Raw genomic sequence first — 26,109 nt, 5'->3', positions numbered from 1 at the left:
AATTGTTTGGGAACTATGGGCACATTTTACATTTCTTTTTTCTCTCTCAGTGATTAGCACAGTGCTACATATGCAGTTGGTGTTTAATAAATGCAATAAATTGATGCTTTGAAATGCAGATTTGTAAAAGAGTTTCATCAATCTAGATTTTTGAGAATATGAATTTCCAGACTTATCATTCTAATTATGTGTCTAATGAAGATAAAAAGATGAAAAACTAAATTAGCTGAAGAGTTGATGAGATAGTAGAGGTGATATAAATGTAGTTGAATTCTTTTCAGACCACAAAAATCAATAAGGATGAATTTCCAACTCATTCGAAAATATAGGAATTAAGCTTCACATGGCCAGATTCCATAAGCCTAGGTTTCACTTATCTCCCCTTTTTGTTGTTAATAGCAATGTTTTCTGAAAAGGTTGTAACCCAAACTAAAAATATTTTAAAACATTTGCTCTAAAATGTATTAGGAATTTTATTAAGATTTACTGAATGAAAAATCTTCAGTTAGTTTTTCCTAATGACTATATAAGATTGGGGTAGCCAAAATAACATCAATGATATAATGCATTCCTTGGCTAGGCCATACTGGGTGGCAAACTGTTCATTCTGTGTATTGGAACTTTTGGAGTTGTAGTAATGATATTAGGGCATGAGGGCATCATTTATCTGTGATTTATTAATTACAACCCTCATAATTTAAAAGAATAAACATTGTATTTTTGGGAAAAAATGCACTTATTGCACTTATCAAGGAAGATCTATCTATTCAGTTTAAAAAAGAAACCAAATTACTTAGAATTCAAAAAATTCCAAACCACACTGGCAATTACCAATAACCTTCAAATACCTCCACTGTAATCTCCTTTGGGGCTACCGGCCACTTGTGTTCAAATTTTTCTTTCACAGTTTGCTCCGTGTTAGCAGTTGGATTTGAATTCTCAACACGTACTCCATGGCTTGGCTTACCCACCAGATTTTGAACAGATTTTACCATATTCTTTAAATCCTCTGGGTAAGGAGTTGGATATCGTTTTAGGTTTATTTCAACCTAGAAGTTTATAAAAAGAAATTTAACAAAAATAATTTCAGCAAGCATGCTCACAAAGCTACTCCATTTTATGTGCAGTAGTACAACCAAATGCAATACAGTGAGTGTTGAGCTGCTTGAGAAAATGCTCCAGCATAGAACATATAGCGTTCTTCTCACATTCAATCTCATGGGACTTCCCCACTCCTTCCTACCCTTCTAGATGATAAACAGTTTTTGGATTATATCCTATATTTAGACCTACCTACATGACTGGGATAGCAGTTAAGTGATTGGTAATCTCTGAAAAAATTTAATCAAGTTATTACCAGCTACTATCATACTTTAGAGACTTTTCTCCATCTTAATTATCTATAAATAATAATAATTATATTAAGTGACATCTTTGGAGTATCAATGCAGGCAATGGAAAGAGACCCCAAAAGATTTACAAGCAGAGTTGTGTGTCCAAAAATGGGGAGCTGACAATATCTTCTGCCCAAATATGCATTTGGTCAAATATATAATTAGCATGTTACATCAAAAGGTAGGATAGTAATTCTTGTTAATCCTTAAGGAAAACATGCTTTGGCTTTCAAATTTAGTTTTTAACAACAACAAAAAAGTAACATGCTTCTTACAATGAAGAGAAATTAAAAACTTAAGACTATTTTCTAAATTATTTTAAGTAAGTATGTAAATTCTGACTTACGTTTATCTGTATATTTATTTCCATTTTAATACATTTTGGGTATCAACCTGACTTCCAGGAACACAAATTAATGACTATTCTTAATGATAAATTATTTCATAGAGATATCCTACAATAAGAGTACTTATTATAAGGTATTTAAAAATAGAATAAATGGAAGTTTTCTATTTTTCATTGAGAGGGAGTGGAGAAGAAACACCAGGGAGATTTACTTGGCCTGGCTTGTTCAACAATCATGCCTTTAGAATCTGAGTAGAATCAACTTTGCAAAATGAAATGGTTTATGTGATCGTGGTGAATTATGTGTCTGTGGAAAGTGCCTGTGTGAGGGTTGGGGTGGGAGGAGAGGAGGTGGAAGAGAAGCTGAAGGCAGAGGACAGAGTGGGACATAGAAGGAAAAGGAGAAGGAGGGAGAGCCCCCTCACCCAAGTCACTCATGGAATGTAGGAGCTATGATGGTGGCACAGATCTGAGGATTATGAATAGGAATTCAAACACTTTTGCTCATCTGCAGTTTTAGCGAATCCACCAACTGTGTTATTCTTCATAGTATTTTGTCTTCCTTGTGGCTCATTTTCCTAATCAAATGCTGGGATTGGAATTCATTAGATGATTGCTGACATGCCTTTCAATGTTAAAAATATGAAATTACTTGTCCAATACATATTAGGAAAGCAGATGAAAAATCAGTTAATTTTGCTGGAGTGTTTAAGTGTAGTTTAATCTTGTACACTCCCAAATAAATAAGAATGAAATTAATAATATATAGAAATACAGTCATAATAACCCAAGACAAAGTTAAACTTTAGAGAAAAAAACTATAAGTTGTTAGAATATAATATTAATACACCTGGGGTAATTAATTTGTAATGCATTCTTAAAAAAACACAAAAACAATGATATTCATGCTAGACAAAGTGCATTGGGATGCATGCATTCATGGATCTGCTGTTTGGATTAGTATAAGGAATGTGAATTATGAATTAAATCTAATTTTTAAATTATATTGTTGAACTTGTTTAAAAGTACTAGACATCAAAGGGCTAAAAGTCAAAAAACTACATTTTCTAAAAGAAAAGTAAATTGTAGAATGGTATGACTATCATGCCAATTAAGAATATTTTTTTTTATTTTTAATAACCAGTGGTATATGAATGAAAAATATTCTAAAGTAGGGCATTAAATTAAAATTCTATGCAACTTAAAAAATTCTCAACACTAAAATTACACATAAATTGAATAAAAGGTAAAAGAAATGTGGGATGTTCTTCCTTAATTGAATTAAATACTTCATTGAATAATGTAATTTAGTTTTTATACATGCTATGTCCCACATGACACAATTAGATGACTATGTACTAAGGGCCATGCTGATAATAATTTTTGGTTAATTTATAAGCAAGTTAATGTGATAGTTTGGTCAGATCACCTGAATATGGATGAGCATTTTATTTCCATGAAAATACTTGAATATAAAAACAGATTTACCATGAAGTTAATGAAGCTTAAGCTCTGGGGCCAATCACTTTTAGATGTCTCTTCTGAAACTTTGCAAGTGGGACTATTTATGTATTTGCATGGTCATTTTAAATACTTTTTTTTTTCCTTAAAGAAGCCTGTTCTCAAGTTATGGATGAAGTCTCATAAAACTTGGTTTTGTTTTTCCTAGAAAATAAATTTCTTGCCTGTTTACTAGCAGAACTTACTGGACCTGGAGACAGAAGGTAACTTAAGCCACACATTTAATACCAATTAGCTATCAGCTGCTAATCATTTTGTTTCTCAAATCATGTGAATTGGGGATGATAATAGCTTTTCCACATATTTGGGTTAACTTAGAGCTAAAATGAGATAAATATGGCAATTCCTTGGAAGTGTATAAGTTTTGCAGAGATTAAACATTATTTCTAATAACAGATACTACTAAGTATTTTAAAAATATGATTCCTTTAGTAATCTAGATTCTATACTACATATATAACCATAATAAATGTAAATGTCTCAATCTTTTTTTATATTGCATGTAGCAACAGTTACCATTTATTCAGCATCTGTCATGTGCCTGTCACTAGGCTAAATGTTTTATAGGGATATTTAATTTCTAATTAATTATTGATATAATACAAAATAGTATTTATAGTTAATTCTATAGGTATAATTCTGAATTATTTATATCTTAAATAATAAATTCTTATTTATCAGTTATAGAATGAATCATTAATAATTTTATCTCATTTAAATTTTGAAATTTATTAGTGCAGCTGTTCCCACTATATAGGAAGAAAGCTGGGGCTTGGACAATATAAGTAACCTGTCAAAGGTTATAGTCAGACTCAGGTTTTTCTAATGCACTCTTTATGCTGACCAGAGATATTCATGAGAATAGGTGCAGCATATAATTGTATAACCTTGTATAAGAAATACTATAAGTCTAAACAGTGAATTTTACTGAATTAAATAACAAGATAATTTCTTTTTTTTAAATGGAGGCTAAGTAACTACTTTCTAATTTCTCTTAAAAATGAATCTATATTTTATAATTCTATTCCATTTTCAAGCTCTACAAACTTATTTATGCTTTGTTATGGACTGCTTTGCTTTTTCACTTTCCAACTGCAAGCGGTACTTCAGAAATGAATAAACATGGCCATATTAGTAGTTCAATAATTCTCAAATATAAAAGCAATTTCTGGGCTGAGTGTGGTGACGCACACCTGTAATCCCAGAGGCTTGGGAGGTAGAGGCAGGAGGATTGTGAGTTCAAAGCCAGTCTCAGCAATTTAGCAAGTCGCTAAGCAACTCAGTGAGACACTGTCTTTAAATAAAATACAAAATAGGGCTGGGGATGTGGCTCAGTGGTCAAGTGCCTCTGAGTTCAATTCCTGGTACTCCTCCCCCACCAAAAAAGCAGTTTCTGTATATTTCTAAATATATAGGCTAGAAATATTTCCTTATTCTAACAAAGCATGAAAAAGAAATAATTTCATTTCTTATACAGATAGGTGGGAAAATCTATTAATTGTATCTTATAAAATATTAAATTTATCACTCACTATAAAGTATTTGCTCATGTAAAATATACATTTTATTAAATGCAATATTTTTACTAAAATACTATTTTATTTTCATTTTGGAAAATAGAAATGTTTCACAACATTCTGTGCTTCTCAAATCTAAATAAAGTGCAGTAAATGCAAATAGCAGCTGCAAGATGTTGGAGACCTCAAAAATTTAGCAATGAAGAAATAATTAATAACTTGGACACTGAATTTATAAAGAACTGTTTCTCATATATTATATTATACTTAGATAATATAATATATTTCATATAATGATCAAATTATAATTTGATTTGAGATTGTAAATTCCAGTAAGAGAAACAATAGTGCTTTGATCACTAATATAAATATCATCTTACTCTAGGAATTAATCAGAATATTTTACAAAGAAAGGAAACATACCGTTTTAGTCAGGAAAATGCATTCTTAGCTTGTCTTATATTGTAGAAAGAATATAAGACACAGAATAAGAATCTAGTCCATTACATGTGGATGGGAAATACAGTGTTCTTTCATATCTCATTAAGACATGTTTTCTGCCCATTAATCTCTTATATACCCATCCCACTAATATATGCCACATCCCATCACCCAGTCTTCTCTTACAGGAATTCATATCATCTGAGTCTTCAAAATTATAAGAAATTGATGCTTTTCAACAAATGTCTATCTTTGTGCTTAAAGTACACTCTCAGCAAATCTCAGTTTACACTCCTGCTATTTTAGGAATCAAGTTTTGGCTATTTAACTTTCCCTAGAATTGACATTATAAAAATGCGCATATGTAGGGAGGACAATTTATATTGCATTGATAGTGTCATCAACATTCTGCCCAACTATTGGTATTCCCACACTTTAAAGAGTCTTTAAATAAAAAATGTAAATAAAAATGAAGCACCCAACTCAAAACCATGCCAGATACCCCACCAATAGGCACCTCATGTTGGTGTTCCCTCCCCTCTGACTCAGTCCTCTTCCCACCCCAATGCCAATGTCAATAAGCAAACACTTAAATAGGGATCAAACATTGGCAATTTGAAAGTCCTATGTGATCAACATTTCTTTTCCCCAAATCATGCAGAACATACCCCATAAACCACTGTTCCAAGGTTGCCTCTACATGGGGGAATTCTCCTATCCCAAAAACCTAGGCCTACCTGTCTGCCACTTAGAGAGGGAAGAGTGGTAGATTGTGCTGCAACTGGCAATGGAGTACACATGCTCCTTTCCTGCTGGAGGCCACTTATACAACCCCATGCCAGCTGTGGGTCATTCTGGGGGACGGGCATATCTTGGATCTGCTGATCACACCTGGCCCATGGTGTGCAGCAATCGCCAGACAGTCTGGCAGGTTGGAGAGTAATCCCACGCTGGCCCCTTTCCCAGGGGGCTTGGCAGGAGAGATCCTGTGGGAGAAGGAATCTCCATTTTCTGGGAGAAAGAGGAGCACTGTAGCAATACTTTTACTTTATCATTTTCTACTTTTGATTTTTTTAAATTTAACTCTGGGTAATGCATTTAAAATGACTATCATTAAAATGAGTTTTAAATTCATGAAATAAAACAGTACCAGGATCATATGAAGCTACATGGTCACCGTTTCTTCACACAATAAAGCATTCATACTACACTATACACACTCTAAGTAGGGCATTATACTCTAGTCCATTTTTAAGTTGATGGTATAGGTCAATGGTTCCTTTTCACATTTCAAGAAAATTAAAGGTAAAATGGTGCTAAATTTAGTATACATGTAATGAACCAGAAAAGTGTAATTAATTTAGTGTCAGATTTAAATATATCTATTCATCATATTTCCATGATGATTTATTTAGAAGTTTGTTTGTGCTCTAATTTGTCCAATAGCCGGTGGCATTGGAGATATTCAAATTAGTCAAAGTCAAGTAGTTAGAGATTTTGGGAAAACATTGTTTTACCAAAATATGAATCAATCATATGTAAATAAACATAAGGACAAACCATTCTAAAGTATAATGAACCTACTCTGATTATAAACAAATCTAATCAGGTAACACACAAACAGGGCTTCTAAATAATTGCTTGCATTTACTATATTTTATGTTTTCATTGACACATATACCAGAGTATATTAAATGCACTTTTTTTTTCTTGAATCCTCTGGATATAGAGTTTTAAGAAGAAGCATGTAGTTTTTGACAATTCAATGAAATACAAACATGAATAAGGGGTCCAATATAGAATGCATCATCCATTAGTTCCAGATTTAACATGAAATCCTTAAAAGAGGAACTGAATGTTCCAGAGTTTGGTTGGTTTCTTTCTTTTTATGTTAGCATATTTTTTCTAGGAATTTACAAGTTAAAAAAAATGTTTCATTGGTTGTTAGATGGTACTAACCAACCACCCAGAAAGAAACATTTTTTAAAACACAAATCTTTAACAAAAAATATCATTTTGGATTGGAAATCCATCTTGGTTTCTCCATAATACTATAGGTATGCCTTGTTGGTAAACACTTAGTTACTTTTGTAATTCTTATAAGGTTCTATAAATAATAGCTAAATAAATAATGCTTAGAAAATATGGGAAGGAGGGGACAGAAAACACATCACACAATCTGGATTTATTAATAGGATGCATATACAATTACTTAGGTAATTAGACACTAAGAATGAGAGCTGTTAGTATTCATGATGGAAAAAGTGCACAAATAATATTTAAAAATTAATGAGAGATTCAAGATGTTGCCATGAGAATAACATGAAAATCAGGTGTTAATAAAATATAAATAAATTCTGATGACATTTAAAGTCTTATTTATTTATTTTACTTTGTAAAAGTAAATAAACATAAGGACAAACCATTCTAAAGTAAATCTTTGTAAAGAAAAGATATTCATTTAGCTTATCATTTTGGAGATCCCAAAGCATAACACCAATATCTTCACAGCTCTGGTTAAAATTCTAAATAATGGAAAAACACAGATTTTAAAATTCAACCACATTACGTGATTTAGATTAGTCCCAATATGGATTTTTTTAAAAATATGCTTTGAAGTAGGAAAAAATTTTTGAAGTTATTTTCCATAGAAACATCACTTGCCATTAGATACTCATCTCCTTTAAAATGTTAAATTTAATTAATTTAACATTTAATTTAAAATGTTAAATTAAAATGTTAATTTAAAACTTTAATAAAATTGACAAATTTTTCTCAAACATATCTGGGACAGAAACTTTAGGAGATTTAATGTCCCTGTAGCATGCTAATCAGTTAGTCCTTTCATAAATGTGAATTTTATGCTCATACAGTCTGCACAATGCCTTGCTCAGTGATGAAAAGAAAATCATTGCAGTGTGTCAGAAGAAATAAGAGTGCTTAGTGGAAGTCCATCACTTGGACTTCTTTTTTAAAAAAACTTTCAGCTTGAATCTCTCCTGCCTTACTGTTCTGTAAGATGGCTTGGGTGGCGTATCAAACTTCCTCAGTCAGAACTGGGACATCAGTCTTCTTCTGAAGCACATTAGTGCTTCCAAACTATCAGGCTGCTCTAATGAAAGGTACCACCGTGGGACTTGAAGATGCATCTGACCTTCCAGCAGAGGTCACTCAATTTATCCTACAGTCTATCTGAATAATCACAATGGAAAAACTGAAAGATGGAGAAGAGAGAAACAAAAGCTAAAAGGTTCACCTTAACTTTCCCAGCGTTTTCATCGTCTTCTTTCTTTTCCTCAAATTCAAAGGCAACGGTCATGCGTTGTTGTCTCTGCTCTTCCCACAGTGTAGGGTTAAAGCTGTCACTGTCTGACTGGAAATCTACAGTTAGATTCCAAAGTATTATTGCTTTTTTCAAAACACAGTGCTATTAATAGAGTTTAATTACTATGCAAAAAAAAAAAAAAACGGGTGACAACTACAAATGAATGCAAAAATAATTACAGGAAAGAAGAAAGCTAGAGAGAGAAGGAATTTGAGGAAGGGAAAAGACGGGAGGAAAGAAAGAGAAAAAAGGAGTAAAATTTCCTTGATATTTGTCACATGGTCTTTTAACATCTAACTCAAGTATAGATTGATTACTTAAGTATACATTAATTACTCAAGGACATTGGGAAGTTGTCTAATGTAGGGAATGGGCTCTCCAGAGGACAACAGTAATAAGACAGAGACCTGGATAAAACAGTCTACACAATCTCTTTTATCCTCACAGGAGTATAACAGTAGTACTAATACATTCTTATTTTCTTAATGATGAAACTACAGTTGAGTTTTAAGATGCTTGCTTTAAGTCATGCAGCTACTCTGTGATGAACTCAGGATTTTATTCCATATAGAAGTGATTTACACAGCTCCTATCCACAACCACTAAACGCTCCTCAGGATGTTATTTTTCAATGAAAGATTCAACATAAGAACGATTTTGCAATACAGTGCCCATGATTGCAACTTTGTTCTTTGGTGTGTTTGGGAAGGGGCAATGTTTTTGAGGTAGAGAACAAGTAGAAAATTTAGTCTTTAACACTAAGGTTTCAGTTAGTTTAAAATGTCTCAAATTTACAGGAAACATGGTTTATAAATCTTTAATTCACATCAGAATATTGGCTAATAGTAATATTTCTTCACAAGAAAATTCAATTAAATTACTCAGCTTAGGCTACATTCTTTACCAAAGGATAGCTTTTATCTTGTATTTTTTTGTTGTAAGAGATTCTAAAGATTCATTTATTACACTGCTGTCTGACAAACCAAAAGGTCACTTGATTGAATTTCAAGAAAACTTTACAATTAGCAACTTTCTTTCCTCAAAAGAAACAAAAATAATAGAACCCCAAATAATAAACCAAGGAGGCAAATGATTCACTTAGATTTGAAAGTCAAAACACTAAAGCCTTTTGTGATAATTTTCTCTCAAAATAAGAAATACATGAGCAAACGGTTTATTTTACATGTTGTTCTCATTCAGGTGGATTGAGTGGATTGAATCCATGGCTAAAGTAAAATGGGTTTACTCCTACAAGAATCACTGTTACTCTATGACTATAGAAAATGTTCATACCAGCATGTGCTAGATTTCAAATAGTAAAAATTTAGGAATTTTTATGAAAAATGTGAAATTTAATTATTGAGAAAGATTTAAGTTTTTTTAAAATGGTATTTCATAATTACTGACTTTTTTGGGGGAAAACTAAACTGGAAAAAGAAAACAATGATCATTATTTTTCAGTTTTCTCTCCATGGTTAACTAATAACATGACATTTTGGGTGCTTAAGATCACTGAAGTAAATGTTTAAACTGTGTTCATGCAGTAAGTGAACACTGGAAATGAATTAGCCCTTTGAACTTTCCTTAGGTTCTGATAGCTCTCAGCTCATTGCAATTGTTGGATACAACTTTGGTTAACTAGCCCTGTGTCTTGTTGCCAAGAGAAGTGGTGTCTACATGCCAACATTATTTTCATGTAAGATATAAAGAGGAAGAGTTTAGTATTTGGAATCTTAAAATACTATAGTGTAGAGACTCATGCTTAAACTTCCAAATGATATATTTGCCTTTTATAATTATCTTTATTAGCTTGCTCATATGCCAATCCTCCTGGCCAGGGATCAGAATGAAAATAGTCTTTTTAATCCATCATTATAAATGCAGAACACATTTCTATGGACAATTTTTACCTTCATCACCACGAGGTTGCTGGGGAAACATATAGTTAGTCAATACTCTTTGCTTTGTTTCTGGATGGGCTTCCGTTTGTAAAGGGATAAGAGCTTTGGACTGGAAGCAGAAAACACATAAATTAGATGAAAAACGTTGAAAATCTGAATAATATTTATTTTATATAAGATAATGGTCAATAGTCTGGCCTCACTAAGATGAATGAAAATTGAAAGAAAAGTGAGTGAAAAATGGAAATAAAGTATACCATAAATAAGACTATTGCCGAGAAATGTTTTCAAATTCTAACATTTTTGTAATGAAGTTTTCTTCTTCATTAGTATACATTTTTATAAAACTTACCAAAACCTATTCAGCTAAGAAATGTCAGTTTTAATGCTGATGAGACCAAAATGTGTTAAACTGTTTCAACTTTAGTAAGTTTTTAGTGTAGTCCTACATGCCTATTCATTTTCATAGACAGTTGCCCTGGAAAGAAATGGAATTTGCTATAAAGTTCATCCTATGCAAGATCATCTATGCATTTAGTTAGATTAAAACATAAACATTCATTTATTAAGCATTAAGAAATACTTTTGCAACCCAAAAGAAAAGGTCCACACATAAATAAGCAACTATACATGTGTCTGATGTATCAAGATATATTTATGGTCACAGTTTGTTTTCTACCATTAATTTTATTTTAAAAATAACTATTTATGAATGGCTTTCAGATCTCACATATTATGTATCAGAAATATATTGAAAATGTTCATATTATTAATATATTGAAAATCTGCTTATCCTGTGATAATTATTAATAGGAGTGAAACATAAAGGGGATCTGATATACCAGCTTTTCTCATGAAACAGTCGGCAATACATTAAATCAGTGTTCAAAATAAAAGTTAAATGATGCAGTCACTGTTTTGTTCCTTCTCGCACAACAATAATAAATCATGATATTAAGTGATGTTTATTTGCAATATGAGACTGCAAAATAGACTGTTTCATTAGCATAGTTCATATTGACTCCAGAGAGGATTTATTTATGTTATATTGACGATATAAAAAAATCTATAGTTTATTGATAAGACCTGAATTTGAAAGACAATCTAATTTTTTACTCAATCGATGAAAACAAGTGCTGTAGTGACTGTAGAAATGCAAACATTATTCTTACATTTACATTTTACATTTTGTAGAAGATATTTTTAATTTTTCATGTAATAGCTAGGATTATGAACAATCCATTTGTCAGTAGATATTCTTTTATGCTCAGGAAAAAATTTATAAATTAAATACAAGATGGCTTGCTTTCATTTAATCATTTGTATTTGGGCATGACTGTTTCAAAATTGTAGAAACACAAAGAAAAAGAGGGATAAACTATGTCAATATTATTTCTTTAGTTGGCAAATCAGTTGTCTCCAATTGCTTCTTGGTATTTTCCAATTAATAAAATTATTCATAATACTCAATTACTGATTCAATTATAATCTATTTTCATGAACATAAAAATTAATAATAAAACATTTTCACAGAAAATACTGACAATAGTTGCTGAAAGATACTAGCAAGTTTCTTGAATAAAGTTTTAAAATTAAATTGATTATAATTAAAAGCGTAAGAAGAAAAGGGAACATAGAGGATAAGAAATCCCTCTTGTGGGGATTGTGGTAATGGTTTCTTATTCTTTATGCTCAGAGATATAATTAAAATACATTCTCTAAGGACATATGTGTACCACCAGGAGTTAAGAAGCTATAAAAATGATCTTTTTATGTTTAGATCTCTGACAATGAAGTAGATATTAAACATAAGTATTTAAAACATAGAGATGGTAGTATAGTACTATTTTGTCTATGGCAATGTTTGTACTGCTACCTTTAGAAAAATCTTTTCAGGGGATAAAGAATATTTTGTATTAACTGTCAAAGATATCAGTGGGAAAGAGTAATTCAAAGTTTCAATTGTAATTCATGTTCACAAATAAAATAAATCAGGTAATAAAAGTTTTTACCTGATTGTCAGAAAGCCACAAAGCTGCAAGCTCTTTAAGTTTGGTAAATGAGAATGGTAAATTCTTCAATCTGTAAAAATAAGAAAATTCTAATAACATAGGTGAAGATGGATGAGTCATATCTAAGAAGAATTTTTTCACATACTATATTATGACAGTAGAATGAATTAGACATCATTTTCCTATGTGTAACTCCATATCATGTTCAAACACAGGAATGGGATCCTAGTTAGAATAAGTTATACTCCATGTATGTGTAATACACTCCACTGTCAAAACACACTCCGCTGACATGTATGTCTAAAAATAATGAACAAACAAATAAATAAAATATTATAATGTGGTTGATTCCATTTTTTCCTTCAATCCTTTCACCATTCCACTGAGCAGTCTCAATAATCCTCTAAAAATGAATGTACTTTTAACCCCGCAAAAGCTTCCCATTGTATCAAGATAAAATAAAAAAATTGTTGACATGCACTGTCAGACTTAAACAATCTGGGATCCATCATCCAGCAGTTGTTCCAGCTGCTCATTTCCTGATAGTTCCATCAGCACACTGGCCCTCTATCAGCCTATTATAAGGTTCAACCAAAAAATAATAAGATTTGACCAATTTTTCATCTACCATACAATTCTACCATACTTCATGTGATTAAATCCCACAAGTCTTCTAGTTCTCAGTTTAAATGTCATTTTTTCAAAGAGTTTTTTCCTTGACTCTTCATTTAAACTCTTTTTCTTAATCCAGTTTCCCAGCACTAGGAATTTTCCTTCATAGAACACACTGAAGTATTTAATTAAATTTGATTTTTGTAATTATTTATTTATTGTTTACGGTTTTCCCCACAAAACCATAGATTCTGTGAGGGCCAGTGGACCTGTCCATCTTACTACTAAATAAGTTTACAGCTCCCAAAGTTATGCTGACCTCCAGGGAACGTGTCCTTTTGTTCTTCTACTCCTGGTGTATTGTATAGAAGATATTCAAAAAAGGAATCTGAAGTGGAGCAAATTATAATCCATGCTTATATGATTATGTCAAAATGAACCTCAATATTGTCTATAACTATAATGCACTCGTAAAAACAAAGAAGGGATCTTTAAAAAATCACATTTTTTGAGACTCGTAAAGTTTGGCCTCAGCCTTGATATTAAATCAAAATTATATATTTAACTTTGTGTGAAGTTCGGCTTCAGCTTTGGTATTCAGTCAATGCTACATATTTAACTTTGGCTTCAGTCTTTGGAAGGCTAAATGCCTACTTCAATATACTACCTTAAATCCTTGAAATTGTGCATGTACATGGTCAACACAATGTGATTACAAAGATTATTGTCATTGCTAGTCAGCAAAGTGAGTGGTACTAAGTAGCATGCCAATGAGATTTACTGTGTTATCACTTTGGACCATAGAGGAACATGTTAGAAAATGCTTAACTTGGAAAGAAAATTTCCTTAAGTCTTTAACATTGAAATTCTATCAACAAATTGATAAACATATTTCAGTAAGGGAAGAGGAAAATTTACAGTAATTAAAGAGTTAATTGTATTGTAAAAGCAATTAAGTACTTTCAAATAATTTAATAAATTTGAGGAGATAGTAGATATTAAATTGTATCACATTTTTTTCTCATAGAATTACAACTTTAACTTTCAACCAAATTACCCATGAAAGCTGTTTCTAATTTGTAGTTATTTAAGTTCACTCACAGCAGAAATTGTGAAGTAACTCTTATAGAGAATGTTTTTTTTCACATAATATGAGGATAAATTTAAAGTGGATGTCAATTCTCCTGCATCCAAATTACATGAGGGGAAAACATGTCCAACACGTACATCCTGTACAACAATATACATGATAAATCATCCTGAATCCAGTGATAAATGTAGAATATGAAAAAAAACTGTTAGTGATGAACAAGGGAACCTCATTTTTCCTTGCTATTTCAGAGGCTTCTGTAGAAGGTGAGCCTCTAATTTTGTATAATAAATATGCAGTACTTTGACCAAGGAGCAAGTTTGTAGTTGACAGGGTGGAAGAATCATTGTTCCTAATTAAAATGTCAAACTTTAAAAAATCTGTTATATTGTAAATACAGAACTGCAGTCATCATTACTTTTGGATAACATTTCTTACTTAAGCTTCTCTCCAAGCAGTTCATTCTCTGATGGTGATGTTGAACTTTGGCCTCAGCTTTGACTGAATATTGATTTTTCCTGATTCATTAATTGACTCATTAATTGAAAGTATTAATTTGGCTCCATTTTATGTTCCAGTTTTTGTACTAGGGGACACATTAATCAACTATTTTTGGCTTGATGAAGTATTTTAATTCCTGATGTTGTAAGCTCCTCAGTCTATTCCTGTTTTGCCCTAGTAACTAGCAGTATGTCTGGTTCATACTAGGCACTTGAGTCTGCTATATCCATTAATAATCCTTCTGGTTGTGGGGCATTTGTGATATTTGGTAAGCAGATTTGTTATATAATCATACAGACTATTAATGAAAAAAATTGAGCAGAGCAAAAATTTAGGAGAGACTTCTAAAACTCAGCACAATAACCCTCTCTCCCGATTGACAATAATGCTTCTGGTGGGGACTATAATTGAATCTAATAGGAATCTACCTTCCTATGATATTTTCATGACCGTATTTCCTAATCTAATTCATTAGAATGCAATTAGAGGTTTCAATAAGTGTCTTGCAGAAATTCAGACACAACATTTAAAGCATTCTCTTCATTTCCAGTCTGGTAACTCAGAGAGGAAACAGCATTGTAAGGACATTACTTCCTTTTGATGCACAAAGCTTTGGTGCCTCTTCTTACCTTGATTTATAAATAAAATTCCAAACCTTTTAAAGTAAAATGTTTTATTCTCTTAGTTGGGAATATTATTTAGTTATTAAGAGAATAAATTTTGAAAATTCACATTACTTTTTTCTTAAGCAAAGTAAAAAGAAAAAAATAACTTTAATGCTTATCCTGAAACTTTCTTAAATTTTCCTCATGATTTCACAAAGGCTCACCTTGGACAGTTTCACTCTCTTAGTTCCTTGTACCATCATTGTCTGATTGAATTTACTGAGAATATAGAGTATTTATCCTATTCCTAATCACTTTATCAATTTAATAGTTATTTCTGGTTAATATCTACCTTTATCCTTTCCTATTGGAATGTAATTGTTTTCACAGAGAAGGTGGGAACAAAGAGGAACCGTAGCTTCAGTTTTTCTTTTTACCCATCCATCAACATAATATTTTTGTCACAAGAAGAGACTTATCCTTTTTTTTTTTTTTGTTCATTCTGTTTTGAACATGACTGAGTAGTCATTTGGATTTCCTAACTATAATGTACAAACCGTATGCCTTTGGAGTATGAGTTTACAAGCAATGTTTTTACCAGCACTTTGGTGGAGGTGAAATATACACATTGCCCAATGTATTGGATATATATATATATATATATATATATATATATATATATATATATTAATGTTAGAGTCTGTAAACAAGTAAAGATGGCGCCTGGCATTTTGCAGAGGGAGTGGTTTGTGAAGTAACGCCAGCGAGCCATTAAGTGCGGAGATTCCTTATTGGTTGACTGCTGTATCTAGTTTATGTTAATTAAGATAAGCTGTGTGGAATGTATATATACCCCTCCTGTCCTACAATAAATGGCTCCCACTCCTGCTGTATCAATCTACACAAGTTGTTATTTTGCCCAGCCAGCTGAGCTGCGGTATGTGTGTGTGTGTATATATATATATATATGAAAACAAATATATGCATGTATTTTATTTTATTTTTTGGAACCAGGGATGATTGAACTCAGGGGCACTTGTACACTGAGCAATATCCCCAGCCCTATTTTGTATTTTATTTAGAGACAGAGTCTCACTGAGTTGCTTAACCTCTGGCTTTTGCTGAGTCTGACTTTGAACTCATGATCCTCCTGCCTCACTCTCTCAAGCTGCTGGGATTACAGGCCTGCACTACTGCAGCCAGCTATATGCATATATTTAAAAAATGGATTTGCAGTTATTTATTACAATTATTTTTCCATGTTTTTTTGTATTACTATGCTTTCTGCTTTTGGTTACATTTGGTGTATAGGTTTTATGTAATTTTAACATATAATATGTGATTCTGATATAATCATATAACAAAACTTAGAAATAGTTGTTTTAAAAATAATTTAGTCCTGCTATTGTCTACACAAAGCACACATATTTGCATTCCATATACCTCACAAGATACAGAAAATGCTTTCCAAGTTATAGACAAAAACCTATAATTTGCTTTTAGTAAATAACTAGTATGTGATGGTGAAATACCTGTTATCACTCAAATTTAAAACTCTCAGTTTCTGCATCTGTCCAATTTCTTCAGGAAGAAATTCCAGCTTATTGGAGCGTAGAGACATAACTGTGACATTCTTACAGCTTCCAATCTATTGGTAACAAAAGAAAATAGGTGAAGAGTAACAATGTAGAGCTGTTGTTATATTAATTTTTCTAATTTACTAAACCAATTAACTCATTGATTTCTCTCACTTTAAACTTTCTCTTAATATGTGTACTATCCTTTTTATAATCTTTTAAAAATATTTATATACATATTTAGATATTAAGGCAATATATACCTCATTATTTTAAATATTAACAAGGAAGCATTTTATTAAAAATCTTACTATTAAAATATCTGTCAACACTATTTGTTTTTATGAATCAGATTGTTTTTCTAAGTAAGTAATAATCTCTATGTTTTTAATAGCAGAGCATACATATTCAAAAAATGAAATATTATTGACAGTTCTTTGGAAAACCTAATTTTATTTCACATTACAATGTTATCACTTTTATTCATAACTTTTGGCTTTAAAATAATGATATAGTGATTATTTTCCATCATATGGAACTATTTAGTATAAAATGTTAAATTGAAAATATGCTTCACATTCTTTTTTGACATTAGTAAATGAAAGTCTGTTTAGAGGTTAATAATTAACAGAATCTCTTTGTGAATCTGGAAGTTAACATGATATTAGTATGTAATTGGAAACCTTACAAATATTTATAGCAATGAAAACCCTTTTACTTTAGAAATGGAAATGTCATTATCCAAAAATGTTACTTCTATTGTTCTTAAAAGCAAAATACATAAATTGTTTAAAATTGTATTCCTTGCATTAACTTATATTTTATTATACTTATTTTAATATTTATTATAATTATCATATAATGTTTATTATAATTATCTTATTCTTTGTAAGCAATATTTAAGTCAAATGCATTTTTCTGGTTTAAATGTAAGAATATTTGTCATTTAAAACAGAATGATTATATAGATAATTCCTATATACATTTGCTCAACTCATGAACCTACTCTGCTATTTCATCTGTAAATATTTCATTTAAAAACATATTCATTAAAAATTAATTGATGAAAAACCCACTTCTCTGGGTAATTCTGGAAGAAAATTTTCATCAACTGCTAATGTTCGGAGACTGTGAAGGTAGCCAATAGTAGATGGTAGAGACTCCAGTTCATTACAGCTACAGTCGAATTCTTCTAGTAAAGATAAACTGAAAAGTTGAACACAGTAGTTAGTCATTCTGGCAAAATTTTTTTTTGCAAAACCACATATCCAATCACCAAACAAAAGTAGTTCATCAAGGATTACAAAATATTACATCAATTCATTAATTTTAATCAGTTCAGTTGAATGGTTCTATATCATTAAATGAGTGTTTTGATTTGGTAAAATAAATAAGGTTAATTTTTTCCATTTCTGAATTTGTCATTCAGCTGAGCCATTGGAAATGATGGAAGAATTTTTATTTTTGTGTTTGTCTATAACTTAGGTGTCATTTTTAGCCAGAAGTTCAGAATGTGTATCTTGGAATGGGTCCCTGAAACAGCACTCAGTAGGTAGAAGGGTGTGGTGGGAGGTCCAATGAAGAGAGGATGAATGGGGAAAAGCAGTAAAAACAAAAACACTAATGTGATTGTATTTTATCAAGCATTTTAGAGATAGAAAGACCTACTAATCTCTCTCTCTCTCTTTTTTTTTTGGGGGGGGACCCTCTATTTTAAAGCTCATTTTATAAATAAGAAAATTGAGGCTTAAATAGGCTAAGAAACTTTCTAAAAGCCATACAAATTAGCAAATCCGGGACTGAAATCAGATAACATGGCTTTGCTACATTACCCTGCCTGTAGACATGCTTTGTTTGCTTTACCTAGAATTATTAAAAAGTAGTAAATATACACTATTGATCCAGATTTTTGGTGCTCCTTGCAAATTTGGTAATACTGGGCCTATATTCTTCCCTGAGAAGCAAAGGATATAGAGTTATAACTACTGTCTTCAAATGGGCACAGTTCTTTGGTGGGTCTCCTGTTTGTCACAATCCCTACCACTCTATACTTAAATGCTGTATCCTAGAGCCACAGAAAGGAATCATAGGAGTGAAATAAAATCTTAGAATAGTTTTGATTAGGATGTGGGGGAAAAGGCACACTCATACATTGCTGGTGGGACTGCAAACTGGTGTAACCAATCTGGAAAGCAATGTGCAGATTCCTTGGAAAATTTGGAACAAAACCACCATCTGACCCAGCTATCCAACTCCTTGGTCTATACCCAAAGGACTTATAAGTAGCATACTACAGTGATGCAGCCACAACAATGTTTACAGCAGCACAATTCACAGTAGGCAAATTGTGGAAGCAACCTAGATGCCTTTCAATAGATGAATGGATTCACAAGACTGTGTATGTTAGGCAAAGAAAGAAACTGTGGCATATATATACACAATGGAATATTACTCAGCAATAAAAGAGAATAAAATTATGGTATTTGCTGATAAATGGATGGAATTAGAGAATATCATGCTAAGCAAAGTAAGTCAATCCCAAAAAACTAAAGGCCGAATGTTCTCTCTGATAAGTAGATGCTAATCCATACTGGGGTGGGGGGCATGGGATGAGTGGAGAAACTTTTGATTGGTCAAAGGGAAGGGAGAGGAGGAGAGGGGGCATGAGAATAGGAAAGATGAGATGGACATCATTACCCTAGGTACATATATGATTGCATGAATGATGTGACCCTACTTTGTGTACAACCAGAGAAGTGAAAAATTGTGCTCTGTTTGTGTACAATGAATCAAAGAGCATTCTGCTGTCACGAATAACTGATTAGAATAAATAAATAAATGGAATCATAGGAGTGATGTTATTACAAGAAAACAAAAAAAAACTTCACTGTATTTTAGCAACATGTGGGAAACAAAGAGATCTTGGAAGAGAAAAATCACTAGCTATATTTAAATTGCCATTGGTGTTGTTAATATTATTACATTGGTATTAGCATTCATACTTTTGCCATTATTGTAGCAGGGAGGAATTCCCAGGGGGAGGAACCTGGCATCGTAAAGGGAAAAATGAAGTCAGTTTGAGTAAGGTTATAGAATCAGCTTTCTTTTTTACATATTGGAAATAGCTAACTTGAATACAGTTTGCTCTCATCATTTATTTAAGAAATGAACATGAAAATCAAGCATAGGAGTTGAAGCCAGTCCAGTGGATTTAGGCCCTAGCCCTGTCAATTACTGGATGTATGATATTGGGTGTCAACAAATAAAAGAAAGACCACTATAGCTCAGAAAACAAAGCTGCTTTTATTTACCTGCCAGGTAAAGGTACACATAGGGAAGAAAATCCAGTAAGTGGTGCTCTGAGGAGGAAAGTCAGTAAAAAAAGTAGGGGTTTGTGAGAGTCTGATTGGGTGACATCATGATTATGTTCACCAAGGATGGAAAACTTGCATTATGAAAAGTATGAAATGGACTCACAGGACTGTTTATGTTAGGCAAATAGAGACCTACTGTCTGTGGGTCAAGAAAACATCCAATACATTTAGGTTCAGTCTGACTCTGTCCAGGGTCACTCAAAGTTCATGATCATTTGAAGTTCAACTGGTTAGAACCAGTTATGGCAAAAGGTGGCATTCAACTTTTAATAGCTCAAGTGAAATTTTTTCCTTATACATAGATAAGTGATATAACTTTTAAGTCTCAGTTTCTCTTCATATTTGCAATGTGGATACTAATAATTCCTGCCTCATGTAGTTGCTTTGAATAGTTCATGAAATATTATCAGTAAAGCACATAGCATAGTAGTAGTAAAAAAAAAAAGTATTTTTTTCTTTTATTATTAGTGAACCCAATCAAACTTGTTTTTAAATCCACTGAGACACCCCACCCCCATAGGGGGTGGTCATGTTCCTGAGGTGCCAGGTGGGCATGCTGTTTGACTCTGTGTGTATGTGTATTTGTGGGGGCAGGAATCAACATATGTGGAAAACTCAGTAAGAGAATATCTATTTATTAAAAACCCTAACATCATGTCTTATACATCTAATGCACTTAATAATTTTTGTAAAATTGCATAGAAGGGATTTCTATGAATAGCTTGGACTCCTGTATTCAGCAAGTGGTGATGAAAGTGACGGGGCATTTTTATAATAAAAATTTCAATTGTACATTCAAAGGGTGAATTCAAACAAGATATTTTAAAAATAAAAAAATGAGGATTCTTGTTTTTTTCTTTCTTTTATACAAACATATTTTGAAATTGGTCTTCAGCCACAGTAAGGCAGTCCTCAATTTTGCTCAGTGACAGTATGCAGGAGTTTCAGTTGTCATAGTTCATTAAAAAAACACTTGTTCCCCAATGACATGGTTTAAATTTCAGTTACTTGGTATTTTAACTGTAGTGACTCTATAAAGTATCAAGCTTTCTTCGGTCCACAAATCACAATGTAAATGTGAATAATAGATGAACATCATGATCAACGAACAGTTACATCACTGTCTTCAAAGTTGTGATGGGTCATGCACATCTGTTACTATGTTCACAGACAGCAAGTCATGTATCTGTTATTAGGCTCACATATCAACAGCAAAATGTGTTGTCTGTCTTCCAGCAGTAGACAGATAGTATAGGCAAAATAATTTAACTGTTAAAACACTGTTACTGTTAGATACAGCTCTTGGTTGCCCTAATTCTCTTGGAGATTTATGTGAAAATATGAAAATTTTCTACTTATCACAAAGGACAACTTCACTAATCCAGCCAATGGACCATGCAGTTATTTAAACTTTTAAAGCCCATTATCTTACACAGACTTTGGTATAGGCTATTCATGCCACAACTGGCGATGATACAGTTTCATTGCCTGAGTTCTGGATGAAACATGATATGAAACACAAAAGGGAAAATATTTGAGCCTCGTGGTAGGAAGTAACAGCAAGTAATATGTGTGTGGCATGGCAGAAATTTTGAGCACACTGTGCAAATAAACTTAGCAGGATTTCAACAGAGTATAAATGGTGTTAGAGAAGCCACAGGTGACTGTGGGGCTGTTGACACTGCTCCTGTTAGGGAATCCCAGATAAGCTGCCAGGGGAACTTAGAGAAGGCACGCTTACCCACATGAGTGAGGAAAGTGGTTGTAAGAAGAAGAGGTTTCAGAGTAAGTGACCTAGCAGTACATATCATGCAGAAGGGACTCTCACAGACATTTCACAACACTGGAAGCACAAAGCATAAAAATCTGGAAGCTGCCGGGTGAGGTGACAGAGGCCTATAATCCCAGCGACTCGAGAGGCGGACGCAGGAGGATCATAAGTTCAAAGCCAGTCTCAGCAATTTAGCAAAGCCCTAAGCAACTCAGTGAAACTGTGTCTCTAAATACAAAAAAAAAAAAGCTGACAATATGGCTCAGTAGTTAAGTGTCCCTGAGTTCAATCCCCAGTACCAAAAACAAACAAACAAACAAACAAACAAACAAACAAACAAAAAACTTATCCAAACTTGAAAAGGACTATAACAATCCACTGATGTTCACCTTGTATCATAACTTATATTATGGAAATAAGGCAGGTGATGCTCAAGCTAAATTTGGTGTTTTACAGAACAAAACAAATATTACATCTCAGTGTTCCTAGTATTTAAAAATACAGTATACTGAACAAATATTAGTTTTATTATTTTTCAAATCCCCTATATTTATAATGGATAGTATGAGCGTTTAAGGGTATGATAAAAGGTTTAAAGACTTTTTGTGAAAATGATCATAATTTTTCACATTGGTTAAAACCATTTTGCACAGCAGATTACACAATAATTTTTATGATCACCTCAATTTATTGTGATTTATTTATTTATAAGGAATATGTATTTGATATTCAATATGTTCTTGGTACAGACCTCTTAAAATCCTTGGAATCTTCAAAGTAATAAGTACTTTTCTGTATACTAATGAGATGACTTGAGATTAGGGGCTCTTACAGAGCTTCAGGATGGGAGCTGCTTGCCAAGGAAACCAACCATGTCATTAGAAGTTTGAAGTGTCAGTCCCACACCCTGACAACTGGGAAGAGGAGAGAGGCTGAGGTTGAGCTGATCACGAAAGGTCAGTGATGTATAATCACCACACTCATATATAAAGCTTCTATAAGGACCCCAAAAGATGGAGGTTCAGAGAACTTGTGAGTTGCTGATTGCATGAGGTAAGGGGTTCCAGGAAGGTGGTGCTCTCGAAGAGCACACAGAAGTTCCATGTTCTTTTCCCATGTACCTTTGCATGTGTTTTCTTATCTCTACTCTTTGCATTATCCTTTATCATACACTGGTTAACTTGTTTCCCTGATTTCTGTGAGCCATTAAACCTAAAGATTGGACCTGAAGAGGGAGTCATAGGAACCCCCAATTTATAGATGATCAATCAGAAATCCCCCAGATCTGGACTTGTGACTGATGTCTAAGTGGGAGGCAGTCTTGAAGAACCTAAACTTTACCCTGTGGGTTCTGATTCTAACTTCAAACATGTGAAGAGAATTGAGTTAAACTGTAGACATTCAGTTGTTGTCCACAGGAAATTGGGAAATTACTTGATGTAAGGAAAACCCCATATAGTTCAGTGACCAGAAGTGTTGTGTGTTGACAGTACTGTAGGAAAAAATTTTTATTCCAACATAGTTTCATACTAGTATACAAAGAAAGGACTTTCTGTATTAAAAAGACAACACATTTATCATACAATGAGCTTTAGAGCCTAAAACATTGGGTTACAAAGAAGAACTAGTATGTGCAAAATACACATTTATCAATGATCTCTCAAATACCAAAGATTCATACTCATGACCTATGATTTCAGCTGACTTCATTGATAGCTATCTTCCTAAAAATAATTAAAGGTGTTTTAATACAGGATCTTGTATGAAAACAGCTAACACATTTATGCAGATTAATCCTGTCATTTATAATAATGAAGTAAAAAAGAAACCAAAGATTATTTTAGAAGCTTTATATCTTGACTAGTACACATTGAAAGTAAAAAATAAGTCCAAAGGAAGTATAAAGCACTTTAAAGTGGTGTTTCCTAACAGACCATTATCCTCAATGAACATAGATGCAAAAATACTTAAAAATATTAACAAACTGTATTCAAGAACACATTAATAAGATTATACATCATAATAAAGTTAGTTTTAGTGTTAGAGATGATTCAATATATGCAAATCAACAAGTGTAATTCATCATATAACTAGAATTAAAAGCAAAAATCATATTATCATAGAGAAAAAACTTTAAAAAATCCAGCACCCATTAATGAAAAAAAGGAAATTATCTCAACATCATAAAGGCTACATATTGACAAATATAAAGCCAACACCATAGTGAATGGGGAAAAACTGGAAGCATCCCCTGTAAAATTAGGAACAAGACAAGGATGTCCACTCTCATCACTATGGTTCAATATAATACTTGAAATTTTAACCAGAAAAATCAGGCGAGAAAAGGAAATAAAACAGATACAAATAATAAAGGAAGAAGTCAAATCATCATTGTTTGTAGATATTATTCTATACTTAGAAGATCCAAAAAAATCACCCAGAAGTTTTCTATGACTAATATGCAAATTCAGCAAATGTTAACATAGAAAAATCAATAACTTTTCTATGCACTGATCTGCTAAAGAAGAAAATCAGGAAAACAGTTCCATTTACAATAGCCTCAACAATAATAACAACAAAAACCAATGAATCAATCTATCCAAGGAGAGGAAAGACCTCTTACAATGAAAATTATAGAAAACTGAAGAAAGATTAATATTTTGCCTCTACCTACAGGAACATGGGAGGTCTTTCCAATCTTCTAGCATCATCTTCAGTTTTCTTCTTCAGTGTTCTACAGATTCAATGCAGTCCCCATCAAGATTTCAAGGACATTCGTCCCTGAACTAGAAAAACAGTCCCCAAATTCGTAGGGAACCAGAATACCCAAAACAATTTTAGCAAACAGAGCAATTCTAGAGACATCACAATACCTGATTTTAAATCATAGAGTAACAAAAACATCTTGGGACTGGTGTAAAAACAGACAATGACAACCAGAAGAGTGAAATAGAATGTAAGGCAAAGAGAGATACAGATCAAGATAGATACAGTCATCACACACTGGCACCACATACACTGGAGGCTAGGATAAGAGTTTAGATTCTAAAACGTATTATTGGGAAGATTCTAGTGAAGTTAATTAACTACTTTATACTTCAGTTTTATCACTGGATAAAGAGAGTAAAAACAGCACTTAACCTTGTGTTAAAAGACCTAAAAATATATGAAGGGATTAATATGTGTAAATCACTTAGGATGAGCACAGAGTGAATGCTAGCTAACTTTTGCCATTATTCTTACTTTCAGGGGTCATAAATCAATTTCATTTAGTTTAGACTCAGAACTAAGAGCTAGAGTCCATCCTAATTTTTCTTATTAACATTAGATGAGAAAAATCAAAGTGATAGAGTGCCGGGGATCCCAGCAGCCAGCAGCAGGACCCTGGAGATCCAGGCCGACTGACTCGTGCGGCCTGCCCCGAGGCTACAGAAGGCGTGGCGCCGCAGAGAAGTGATTAATTAGCAAGCAGGGAGATTAGAGACTGCCATTAGGTGGAATCCCGCCAGCCAAGCCCACACTGATCCTTGGGCCGAGCAAGGGATCTCAGAAGGGGAAGGAAGCGGTACAGTCCCATCCCCCACAGCGGACACTCCACCGAGGCAGTCAGCGGCCACCATCTGGTAAAGCTGAAGGATACACAGCCACTCTCCGTCAGAGTTCAACATCAAAACAGGTTGGTGTCATTCAGCTCACCCCCCAGACAGCGGGAATTCGCATAAAATCTCTCCTAGGCTTGCTGGGAGAGGGAGTATCAAGCTGAGCCTCCATAAAGACTAGGGGGAAACTAGAGACACCTGACCTCCAACCCCTCCTCCCAGTAGCAGCCAAAACGAAACCTAGCTAACCAGCGCTGGGGGAGGGGCAAGCAGAAAAAATCAAAGTGATCCTCCTTCCTGTGGAGCACAGATAACTCAAGGAGAATAGGAAGATGGCGGCGAAGGGAGTGCATCACCCCAGGGCGCCGCGTCACTAAGTGGGAGAAAGACGATGCAAAACGGCTGAAGGATATCTTTGGGAAGTTCCAGTGAAATTGAGGTGCTCCAGAATCTAGTGGACAGATTTCCATCGTGAGAAGTTTGGCTCTGAGAGCTCCATTTCCCCGCACGGAGGGTCGCATAG

At 33.1% G+C, this 26,109-nt stretch overlaps 1 protein-coding gene across 2 annotated transcripts in view; it reads right to left on the bottom strand.

The window, feature by feature from the left end:
• Lrrc7 (leucine rich repeat containing 7) overlaps positions 1–26,109 on the bottom strand; it is a 420,763-nt gene that overhangs the window by 87,087 nt on the left and 307,567 nt on the right. For both annotated transcript variants that reach the window (XM_077791099.1, XM_077791100.1), the window contains exons 11-17: positions 17,919–18,048; positions 16,798–16,913; positions 12,458–12,527; positions 10,455–10,554; positions 8,476–8,600; positions 5,957–6,205; positions 849–1,049 (exon numbers count right to left, since the gene is read on the bottom strand). In XM_077791099.1, the coding sequence (XP_077647225.1) occupies positions 849–1,049; positions 5,957–6,205; positions 8,476–8,600; positions 10,455–10,554; positions 12,458–12,527; positions 16,798–16,913; positions 17,919–18,048 (991 nt within the window). The remainder of the gene's footprint in view (positions 1–848; positions 1,050–5,956; positions 6,206–8,475; positions 8,601–10,454; positions 10,555–12,457; positions 12,528–16,797; positions 16,914–17,918; positions 18,049–26,109) is intronic.

The sequence above is a fragment of the Urocitellus parryii genome, chromosome 11, assembly GCF_045843805.1.
Source record: "Urocitellus parryii isolate mUroPar1 chromosome 11, mUroPar1.hap1, whole genome shotgun sequence".
NCBI lineage: Eukaryota > Metazoa > Chordata > Mammalia > Rodentia > Sciuridae > Urocitellus > Urocitellus parryii.
The sequence above is the reverse complement of the archived record's forward strand: the minus strand, read 5'-3'. Positions and strand labels throughout refer to the sequence as shown.